This window comes from Gracilinanus agilis, chromosome 5, assembly GCF_016433145.1.
Source record: "Gracilinanus agilis isolate LMUSP501 chromosome 5, AgileGrace, whole genome shotgun sequence".
In the NCBI taxonomy this organism is placed as follows: Eukaryota; Metazoa; Chordata; class Mammalia; order Didelphimorphia; family Didelphidae; genus Gracilinanus; species Gracilinanus agilis.
The window spans coordinates 273,944,311-273,955,539 of record NC_058134.1 but is presented as its reverse complement, the minus strand read 5'-3'; the positions used below and the strand labels follow the sequence as shown (position 1 = coordinate 273,955,539).

Genomic DNA, 11,229 nt, shown 5'->3' with positions numbered 1-11,229 from the left:
GGCCTCTAATGAAATTTCCCAGGGCCATATATTTGAGACTAATGATGTGATATATTTATCAATTATTTGAATGAAGACTTAGATGGCTTTCTTATAAAATATGCATATGCCACAAAAGTGAAGGGATAATTAATGAAATGAATGACTAATTCAGGATGCAAAGAGATGGTGATGGGCTAAAATGTTATAATGAAATTAAGACAATGAAAACAAACAGGTTTAAATCTTACCTTGTTCAGTCCTTTGAGTGGCTTAGACCCTTCATGATCCCATTTGGGGTTTTCGTGGCCAAGATACTAGAATGCTTTGCCATTTCTTCCCCAGTTCATTTTATTCCTATCCACACATGGGTTAAAAATAACTGCTGTGCAATTATGGGTTAGGGGAGGTAAGGCTGAACAGTATTTTTTAGTGACCAGGATCTGGGAACTTCAGTGACTTCCAAGTTCACTAAGAATCACTGTGTGACATTACGCTGAAACTGGTGATACTGAAGAGTCTTAAAGGAGAGAAGTGACAATCATGTTGCACTCAGCTCTAGTAAGATCCCATTTGGAGTACTGTGCTTAGTCCTGTATTAAAGACACTGATAAATTGGTGTCCAGAAGAAGAGGATGAGAATCACGAGGCAACTGTAGATAATGCCATAAAGATGGTATGATCTTTTACTGCCAGGATAAAGCTTAAAACCTTCTCTTTGGCTGTTTAAGCCCTTCATAGCGTGGCCCCCTTAGCGCCTTCCTTCTGAGGTTATCTCCAATTTATCCTGTTTTGTGTGTGGTGGTTTGCCTTTATATGTCCATGTGAGCTGGGAGTTCTTTAAGAGTAGGGACTGGTTTTGCCATTTGGGACCTTACCTAGTAAGGTGCTTATGGACTTATTTTCTATATGTTGATGTACTTCAATTGGAAAGGAGAGGGGATGAGGTAAACCCCAGTTGTTTGCAATTGCTTGTTAGAGGGATTATTTTTTCCCAGCTCCAGGGGCCAACTAGGAGTAATGGGTGGAAAACTACAGACCCCTTCGAACAATGTGGAACGGCATTCCCTACAATGATCTTTCGAAGTGATCTGCATTTATGAAGCGACTACTATGTGCCAGGACTTTGTTAAGCGCTGGAAGTGGTGCCTTTCCCATTAGAGAGGGTCTCCAAACATCATGGAGGGGATTTCTGTTCAGGCACGGATGGACCCAGATGTCCTTCAGAGATCCCTTCCAATTAGGAGATTCTGGCACTTTGTGACCAAGTTCCAGACCACGGCCGGAGTGGGAGAGTGGGCCCGCACTCTGGAACCACACTTCTGCCTAGTCCTCTTGGGGACGTCGAGGATCACGTCCGTCCTCTTTGATTGGGTGTAAGTAGGCTGGGTGGTCCTGCGCTACACCCAGTGCGATGGGCAGGCAGTGCTGTCGTGTTTCCCAATAGCAGAAGGCAGCGGTCAGCCACCTGCTTCGAGACGCTGTCTCCCCCGGAGGGAAGCCAGAGCTGGAGGGCGTAGAGCTGGGTGTGAGAGGCTGGGCTGCGGCTGGCCACCCGGGCCATCCATCTTCCCCGGCGATCTTTGAGTTTCCTCGCGTGTAGGAGAAGAGGGTGGGGAATGGGAGGCACCGCAAGCCTCTTCCTCCTCCTCTTCCCTTCTCCCCATTCGGCTCTCTAACCCGCCCGCTGCCTGCTGCTCCGCGGCCGGCCGGGGAGGACGCTGCCGCACCGTGTACCCAAGGTTGGCCGCTGAGTCCGCGCGCGCACTGGGCCCGGGCGGGCCAGAGGGGAGGCGCAGCTGCAGGGCGTGTATCTCCTGTAGGCTCGATCGCTGGCGGGCGCGCGGGCGCGCGGGCGCAGGCAACTTTGCTGCAACCCGAGGCGGGGCTCCCCCTGCTGTGTGTGCGTGTACATGTGCCAACCGTGGCCTCACTGGGGCAGCGGGGAAAAGGGGGAACGAGGACAAGAAGGCGGCGACCGCGGCAAAGAAGGGAAGTCTGCGCTCTCTCCAGATGGTGGCCGCTGTGATCTGATTCGGGCAGAGCAGAGCGCGCGCTGGGACGCCTGGGTCTTCCTTTATCCTCAGCCTCTTTTGTCGCCCCTGCCCTGGCAGTAGCAACAGTGCACTTTTCCCCGGAGGAAAGAGCAGAGGCAGCGGCAGCATCCCCAACTAGAGCGGGACTAGTTTAGTGCCAGGGCTGGTGCCTGCTTAGCCGGCGAGGAAAGAGCGGCAGAGAGGTGTGTGTGGCAGCCAGGGGCCCCTTGCCACACTCAGCTCTTCTTTGCAACTGTGGGTGCTGAGAGCGCGCTCCCCGGCTCAGTTTCTAAAGCTCCGGGAAAGCTTTCTTCTAGGCCAGCCTTAACAATGGTGAAGGGAGCCGGCGTGACCCGGCGGTTGTAGAGGAAGTGGGCAGGGTCCGGGGTGGGGTTTCGAAGGTGGGAGACGCCCCCCGCCCCCCCACTGGCTGCTCTCGGGCTGGAGTTTGCCTCACTTCTCTGTCTTCAAGCCTCCTTTCCCCTGGCGATCGATCGCGGACTCAGCCTGGGCTGGGAGGAGATGGTGCCAGCACCTGGATTAATCTAGTAGTTGGCTCCAGCTTCCTCGCACCCTCCTCCTCGCCCTCGTCCTCGTCCTCTTCCTTTACCTCCCGCTGCTGCTGCTGGGATCCCCGGCGTGTGGGAGTCTAAAACTCTCTACCTCTTCGAGGTCACTGTGGTTTATGACCATTGCTCAGAACTTGCCCGTTTTTTAACCCTCCGTTTCCCCGAAACAACTGGACGATGTCCACCCCGAGCCGATTCAAAAAGGACAAAGAGATCATAGCCGAGTATGAAAGTCAAGTCAAAGGTAAGCGGGGCGGGGGAGCGGCTACCTTTCCTTTTGTGTGCGTTCGTGGCTTTCTTTGTCACTGGGCTCAGGGACTTTAATTCTGAACTTGCGGGTCAGCTTTGCAAAGGGGCTGGCAGAGAGACCTGGATACGCTGTACCCCGGGCTTTGTACGGGGCTACTCAGAGTCCTGCTAGACCCAGAGAGAACTGGGAACGAGAATTGCTCTTGCCAGGCTGGCTTCCCACTGTAAATAGGGATAATAATGGGCTTAACTTCATTTCCCACAGCCAAATAACTTACATGGAAAGCAGGCATAGGGGTGTTACTGGTACTGCCCAGTTTATTTGTGTTTCTAATGTTACCATTGTGGTAGGGGTGGGTTTTTTTTTCCCTAGAGATTAAGGGTTAACTACCCCTTAAAAAAAAAAAGCTTGCCTAATCAGAATCTAATAGAAGCTGACCTCTTGATAAATTCCAGGATACAGTACCATCTTTCACACTTACACAGTAATATTATTTTAGCATGTGCTGGAAGTTCTTGCTTGTAAAATTAGAGTTCTAGTATTTGAGTATTACCTTCAAATCCCTTATTATACATTACAATTGATGTAGACAGCACAACCTCATTTAGGTTGATTAGGCAATTTTCTTTTCTATGGCTACTTACCTACCTAGTAAAGGTTTTTTTTTCTTCTAAATATTTTTTTATTTCAATAAAAGTGTTTTTTGGGGGGGTATTTTTGTGGCTAGTGTTTTTAAATATGGATTTCTGTGGCTATTATAGTCTATATGAGATACCTTTCCTGACTAAAACAATGGGTGGAGTCTAGAGAGAGCTGCTGTTCTGTTGAATTTCGAATGCAAAGTTCATAAAGCTCACTCTTTTTATCTGCCTTAAAACAGAATCTTAATGAAAGGACCAGTAGAAATTTAAGGGTTTTTTAACTTGTCTAGGGCAAAGGCAGAGGAAGTGTGGATTTTCTTTTGTGTAGACAAGTTGTGAAAATAAGACTAGAATTTCATCCAGACCTTGGAGGGGGAAGTATGAATCTGAGGCAACTTGGAATGGTTGTCAGAAATTGACACTTATCATCTCTCCATGCTAAGTCAGGATTGTGATGGTATGAAACATTTGTGATCCCAAATGTTTTCAAGGAAACAGATATTTGTCTGATAAGAAATTATGATTATTTGAGCATTTGGGGGATGATTTATAGTGTTAAAATGTTTTTAACTGAGTTATTTCTTTACTGCAAATAGAGACCAAATAAATTTTCTTCTGGGTGAATGAACTCCACTGGGGTTTCTCTTAATGTAGGGCTTACTCTTATTTGCATAATTTGACATCACTTTTTCTCTTTGCATATTTTCCCATTGACTCCCTTTAAGACATCTCCCTGCATAAAATAGTCTGGTGTTTCTGCTGTAATGTTAGTTACTACAATGTACTTCTGAATATTATTTTAGTTAATTCAACTTGAGGATCATGGATCATTTGTCTATAATCAGAGCCTTGTTTGAAAACATTCATATGGCACCTCTTATTCAGATGATTGAAACCATGGTTTCATGGCCACTGGATGGCTTCTTGGTGCCAAAAATATCAAACTGAGACAAATGTAAAACTTCCATATCATTAAAGCATAAGCAACCTTGAACATATTCCTTTTTAGTATTTGACATTATTTTGTACCTATATTTCAAGGTCAGCCGCAGGTAGGAATGTGGAATAAATGATGATGTCTTCAATAGGCATACATTCTCTATTTCCAGACCCCTGTTCCTTGACCTTCCCCATCAGTACTTTCAAAGTTGCCATTTAGTTGGGCAAGGATACCATCCCATCTTGTTCTGTCCCTCATGTCAGGGTCCCTATGTTCCAGATATTTCCTTCTCCTGATAAAGTTTGCTAGTCTAATACCCCACTACCTCAGGGTCTTACTTTCTATTAAGGAGATGACAAATGAAACTATACTAATATGAAGCCAGACTAGAAGGGCTAACGTTCTATTTAAACTGCCTGCCCCAAGGTTAGTAATTATCTGTAAAATGCCAAATCTGATGGCCTTTTTTCTCAGTTTTATCCTTCATGACCTCTCTGCATTCCTTCTTAAGTTTTTGTAATACTGCTCTCTCCTGATTTTCCATCTTCCTATATAATTGCTTCTCCTCCTGGCCCAAATGAGTAGGTGTATCCCAAGGTTCAGTTCTGTCCCTTTTCTCCTACTCTCTCTGTGATCTCATAGGCTTCCATGGGTTCAGCTTTTATCTTTATATGCATTTGACTCATAGATCTTTATTTGTTGTTGTTGTTGTTTTTTAATTTTTTCTTTTTTCTTTTTTTTTTCAGTCTTGGCTGTCTCTTCCTGACCCCATTTTGGGGGTTTTCTTGGCAGAGATACTGGAGTGGTTTGCCATTTCCTTCTCTAGTTCATTTTATAGATGAGGAAACTGAGTTTATATCCAGCCACATTCTTTCTTCACATTACTAACTGTGTATTAGGCATCTCAAATTCAACATGTCACAACAGAACTCATTACCTTTACCCTCCAGTTCCCACCTGTCTTCCCAGTTTCTGCACCTCTTTCCCTGCAGTCATCCTTGATATCCTTTCCCCAATTTCTTACATTTAATCAATTGCTCAAATCTTGTCCCTTCTATCTTTACAGAAACTTTTGTTTCTCTACTCCACAGTTTCCATCTAGTTCAGACTCTCATCAACCACTCTTTAAATATTTTACATTTTAAGCTATTTATGTAGTTTATTATATGTATTATATAATTTAAAACTATATATTTATATAATAATAAACTATTTAAATTAATGTCCAATACTTCAAGTATTATATTTTATAAAGTTTATTGTCTAACAAAATAGAACCATGTGACTAAGTTTTTCTACTTGCTCAAAAAGCCTACTCTACCCTTAGTCCAACTTTAATTTTAACCCTTATATCCTATAATACCTTTCTAACCACTCTCTACCTACTGGTTCTCCATTTTGGAATTCAAAGGCCACATAACTGGCAAAGTGATGTTTCTAAATCATGGATCTCATAATGCCATTCACTTGTCCAAGAAGCTTTCTTTACTGGCTTCCTAATACTCTAGGGACAAAATACAACTCCTCTGTTTGGCCTTTAAAGCCCTTCACAACCTAGTTCCAACTTAACTTTCTGGAATAATTGCGCATTACTCTCTCCTCCACACTCTACACCCTACACAAATCGACCAACTTGGCTGTTCCCTTTAAACAATATTTCCTCTCCTTTCTTCATGCCTTTCTTTCAATGGTCCCTTGTTTGGAATTTATTCCCTCCTTACTTCTACCCTCTAGAATCTCTACCTTCCATCAAAATTCAGCTCAAGGACCTCCTCCTATAGGAAACTTATCCTGTCCTCACTAGATGCTAGTGCACTCTCCTATAGAAATTACTTTATATGTTTAGTATTTGATTTTTTTTGTTTACATGTTATCACTCCTCCCCATTCATTTTTGTCTTTGTGTTTCTAGGGTCTGACACACAGTAGATACTAAATATTCATTGATTCAAATTGAATATTACTAGCTTTTCTTCCCCATCTCCCTGGCTCCCAGTGCCCCATGTATAACATTTTCATTTTAATGTTGGCCTTATGGAAACAATGTTTGCCCAAGGTAAAGAGCTGCCTGGATGTGGGCCAGAAAGAAGCCATCTTGGCTGGAAAGATTGAGAAGGCAACCAGTTGATTGTTACTTGTTAACAATTCAGGGAAAAGTTGTTTGGGAGGAGAAGAATTGGGACTAGTGGCTAACACAAAGTTCCAGGTTTATCTCTGGATTTCAGTGACCCATGTGATATTTGCAGTATCCACAGCAGAACTTAGTAATGTCATGCATGGGAACCCAACAATGCCAGCGACACATTTGGATGGACTCTTTGTGCCACTGACTTGACAGCAGAGAGGTTGTGTTTGTTGATAATGACTTTCACTCCATAGTTGATAGTTGCTATGAACTGACAGTTATTTTCTTCTACCACTTTTCCAGGGGTAACTCTATACTCATCTCTATGCATTATGCACAGAAACTGCCAAGAAAAATCTGTTATTTTTGAACCACTCTGTGGCCTCGAATACAAATAGTATATTTTAGGAGCAGATGGAGCATGAAGACATGCCAGTTTATTTTGATATGGCCACAGGTTTCCATGTTGACATTGAAGCTACTGGGTCACTAGCATGTTGTTGCCATTTAGTCTTTTTTTTTTTTTTTTGACCCACCATGCATCAGAAAAGGAATAAGTGAGACAAATAAAAACTAATAAAATCCTCTTTTCCAAAGGCAAAAGTGGGCTGCCAATCATGGAATCATGGAATGTTAGAGTTGGAAACCCAACTGAGTGGTCAGAGAGTGCCAGAGGATTTGAATGACTTGTCCAAAGTCATGTAGGTTAATGAAAGAGCTGGGTTGTGAGCTCAGGTCTTCCGACTCCAAATCTAGGGCTTATTCCATTGTGGCTTGTTGTCAAACTCTTGGCACACTGTATCCCACAAAAGTCTCTTCGATCTGAGTCTCAGTTTTGTCATCTATAAGGCAGCGGTAATACTGAGGCCATTTCATATTTATCTTACTTTCTGCAGTGCCTAGAACGTAGGAGATGCTTAATAATTGCAAAGTTACAGAAATGGGAAACAGAGTAACATGGAAGTTTGGAGATGGACTGCAAAGGTATGTTGTAGCTAGGTTATGAAGGACTTTAAAAACCAGAGAAGTTTACATTTTATTTAGGAAGTACTATGGAGCTACATGAGTTTATTGAGAAGGCTGTGGGAATTTATTGGGAACAATAATGACTTGGTCAGACCTGTAAATAAGGAAATCTGTTTGGCATCTGTGTATAGGATATTTTGGGCTAGAGAGAAAGTAGAGGTATTCTTTGTAATAGTCCAGGCAGTAGGCAATGATAGTTTACTTAAGGGAATGGCTAAGAGAAGGGGTCAAATAAGTGTAAGAGATGTCAAGGAGGTTAAAGGGTTAAACTTCAACTGTTTGGATAAATGAAGGAGAGAAAGGAAGAGGTCGAGGATAATGTCAAAGACTAGATGGGGATGACTTCAACGAAGATAGAAAAGTTAGGAAGAGGGATAGACTTGGAGGTAAATAATGAATTTTCTTTTTGGATATATTGAAATTGAGATGTCTATGTGAAATCCAGTTTGAAATATCCAATAGAGAGTTTGTGGTGTAGGACTGGAACTCTGGAGACTTCCTAGATATTTAGATCTGAGAATCACCTGCAGAGAGATGAGCATTAAAATCCTGGGATGCTGATGAGGTTGTCTTTAGAATATATATAGAGAAGAGACAAAACCCTGGAGAGATCCTTTATATCTAGATTTAGAGGCACCACATAGAAGAAGGTGACTGGCTCAGTAGTTAAAAGCACTGAGCCTGGAGTCAGGAAGCTCTTAGTTCAAATCCAGCCTCAGACACTTCCTAGCTTGGGTAAGTCACTTAACTTCTAAATGCCTGACAGAAGAATCCACTGGATCTGCTGGAGAAGGGAAGAGCAAATTACTCCAGAATCCTTAAGAAAATCCCATGGATTTCATGGGATCACAAAGAGTTGGACACAACTGAAAAACAACAGCAAAATAGAAAAGCTAGAAAGGGAGACTAACAAGAGTGAGCAGCCAGGTGAGAGAACCAAGGAAGAATAGTGATAGGGGGACGGGGTGCCAACAGTGCCAAATGCTGTGGAGAGGTTAAGGATGAGGACTGAGAAAAATATGTCTGATGTGGAAATTAAGAGATCATTAGGAGTTGCTGAGCCACTTTGGTAATAGGGGTCTTTTTGTTGGGAGTTTCTTTTGCCCATAAAATAACAATCTCAGTTTTGTCATCTGTAAGGTAGCGGTAATACTGAGACCATTTCATATTTATATTGCTTTCTGCAGTGCCTAGAACCTAGGAGATGCTTAATAATTGCAAAGTTACAGAAATGGGAAACAGAGTAATGTGGAAGTTTGGGCATAGACTGCAAAGGCATCAAATGGTCACATGTTGTAAGGGTGTGTCTCACTTTCAGGCCTTTCCTAGGATTTGCTCTTTTGTTGTTTTCAGGCCTGTCCTACTCTTTGAGACCCCCTTTGGGGTTTTCTTGGCAAGGATACTGGAGCAGTGCAAACATTTCCTTCTCTAGTTCATTTTATAGATAAGGAAACTGAAGCCAACAATTTGCCCATGATCACACAGGTAGTAATAAATGTCTTGAACTCAACTTTTCCTGATTCCAGGCTTGGCACACTACCCACTGTGCCACCTAGCTCCTCCACGGTAAAGGATTGTTGTTGTTCAGTCATTTCAGTTGTGTCTGGCTGTGATCTCATGGTAGAGTTTTCTTGGCAAAGATTTCGAAATAGTTTGCAGTTTCCTTTTCTAACTCATTCTATAGGTCAGGAACTGTGGCAAATAGTTAAATGATTTTCCCAGGGTTAACACAACTAGTAAGTGTGTGAGGCCAGATTTGAACTCATCAAGATTAATCTTCCTGATTCAAATCCCAATGCTCTATCCACTGGGCCACCTAGCCACCCCTAGTAAAGAATTTCAGACTTTCATTGGTAGTTTGCATGTATAAGGGTCAGGAAACTCCTTGAGGATTGTTGAAGTCAGTGGTCCTAGCTTTTCTCTCCTCTCTGACTAGGGACTGAGAATTTTAGAACTGGACTTTCGGTGGTTCTAATTTTTGACTACTAGCAGAGAAACTAGGGGACAGGGGTTTCTCTCTTCTACTTCCACCCTCCTCAAAGTCATCTTGAAGCAAAAGCACTTCCTTGAGCCCATCTGAAGAAGTAAATTAGGGCTCCTTAGGCAGCAGTTGGAATAAGGTCTCCTTGAATTCAGGGAATTTTAAAAAATTAAACTCATGTAGTTTCTTCTACCCATTTCAATGCATTTGACAGCAAAGACTTTTCCAAATGAAAGATGATGTGGCAACTCTGTATCTACACTGAGGAGGAGAAAACTAAAAGCTTGATTATATTTTGGACTTATGTGTCCAAAAGGAGACTTATTAAAAGAGACTCTGCTAGTAGTCAAAAATTAGAACCACCCCAAAGTCCAATTCTATTATATATTCAGCTGAGGCATAAGGAGGGCTGGAGATGGGAGTGGAATGCTGTAGCCTTCTAAATCCGTATCTAAGTGGAGTGATGGTTTGGCAGATCCAAAGATGACTTCCCAGATTTCCATTTTTGTATATGAAAATTTCCATCTCTAATGAATGTTAGAGCTGATCAACCTTGTAGGGGTTGCAAGATGGTGATTGAAGAAGGTGTTGTCTGCTATTTGTACTGCTAGAACTTTGCTTTTTTTTTTTCCCCAAACATTTATTAATATTCATTTTTAACATGGTTACAACATGATTCATGCTCCTCCTTTCCCCTTCGCCCCCCGCACTCCCCCCACCCATGGCCGATGCACATTTCCACTAGTTTTGTCATGTGTCCTTGATCAAGACCAATTCCCAAATTGTTGGTAGTTGCATTGGTGTGGTAGTTTCGAGTCCACACCCTCAATCACGTCCACCCCGACCCATGTGTTCAAGCAGTTGTTTTTCTTATATGTTTCCTCTCCTGCAGTCCTTCCTCTGAATGTGGGTAGCGTTCTTTACCATAAATCCCTCAGAATTGTCCTGGGTTATTGTATTGCTGCTGGTACAGAGGTCCATTACATTCAATTTTACCACAGTATATCAGTCTCTGTGTACAATGTTCTTCTGGCTCTGCTCCTTTTGCTCTGCATCTGTTCCCGGAGGTCTCTCCAGTTCGCCTGGAACTCCTCCAGTTTGTTATTCCTTTTAGCACAATAGTATTCCATCACCAGCATATACCACAATTTGTTCAGCCATTCCCCAATTGAAGGACATACCCTCCTTTTCCAATTTGTTGCCACCACAAAAAGCGCAGCTATAAATATTTTCATACAAGTCTGTTTATCTATGATCTCTTTGGGATACAAACCCAACAATGGTATGGCTGTATCAAAGGGCAGGCATTCTTTTATAGCCCTTTGAGCATGATTCCAAATTGCCATGCAGAATGGCTGAATCAGTTCACAGCTCCACCAGCAAATGCATTAATGTCCCAGTTTTGCCACATCCCCTCCAACATTCATTACTCTCCCCTTCTTTCATTTTAGACAATCTGCTAGGTGTGAGGTGATACCTCAGAGTTGTTTTGATTTGCATTTCTCTAATTATTAGAGATTTAGAACACTTTCTCATGTGCTCATTGATACTTTTGATTTCTTTACCTGAAAATTGCCTATTCATGTCTCTTGCCCATTGATCAATTGGGGAATGGCTTGATTTTTTATACAATTGCTTTAACTCTTTGTATATTTGAGTAATTAGACCCCTGTCAGAGTTTTT

At 42.6% G+C, this 11,229-nt stretch overlaps 1 protein-coding gene across 2 annotated transcripts in view; it reads left to right on the top strand.

Annotated features, from left to right (window-relative positions):
* The first annotated feature begins 2,708 nt into the window (after positions 1-2,708).
* Positions 2,709-11,229, top strand: part of SRGAP1 (SLIT-ROBO Rho GTPase activating protein 1) — a 354,516-nt gene continuing 345,995 nt past the window's right edge. For both annotated transcript variants that reach the window (XM_044678455.1, XM_044678454.1), the window contains exon 1: positions 2,709-2,828. In XM_044678455.1, the coding sequence (XP_044534390.1) occupies positions 2,762-2,828 (67 nt within the window). In that variant the 5' untranslated portion in view covers positions 2,709-2,761. The remainder of the gene's footprint in view (positions 2,829-11,229) is intronic.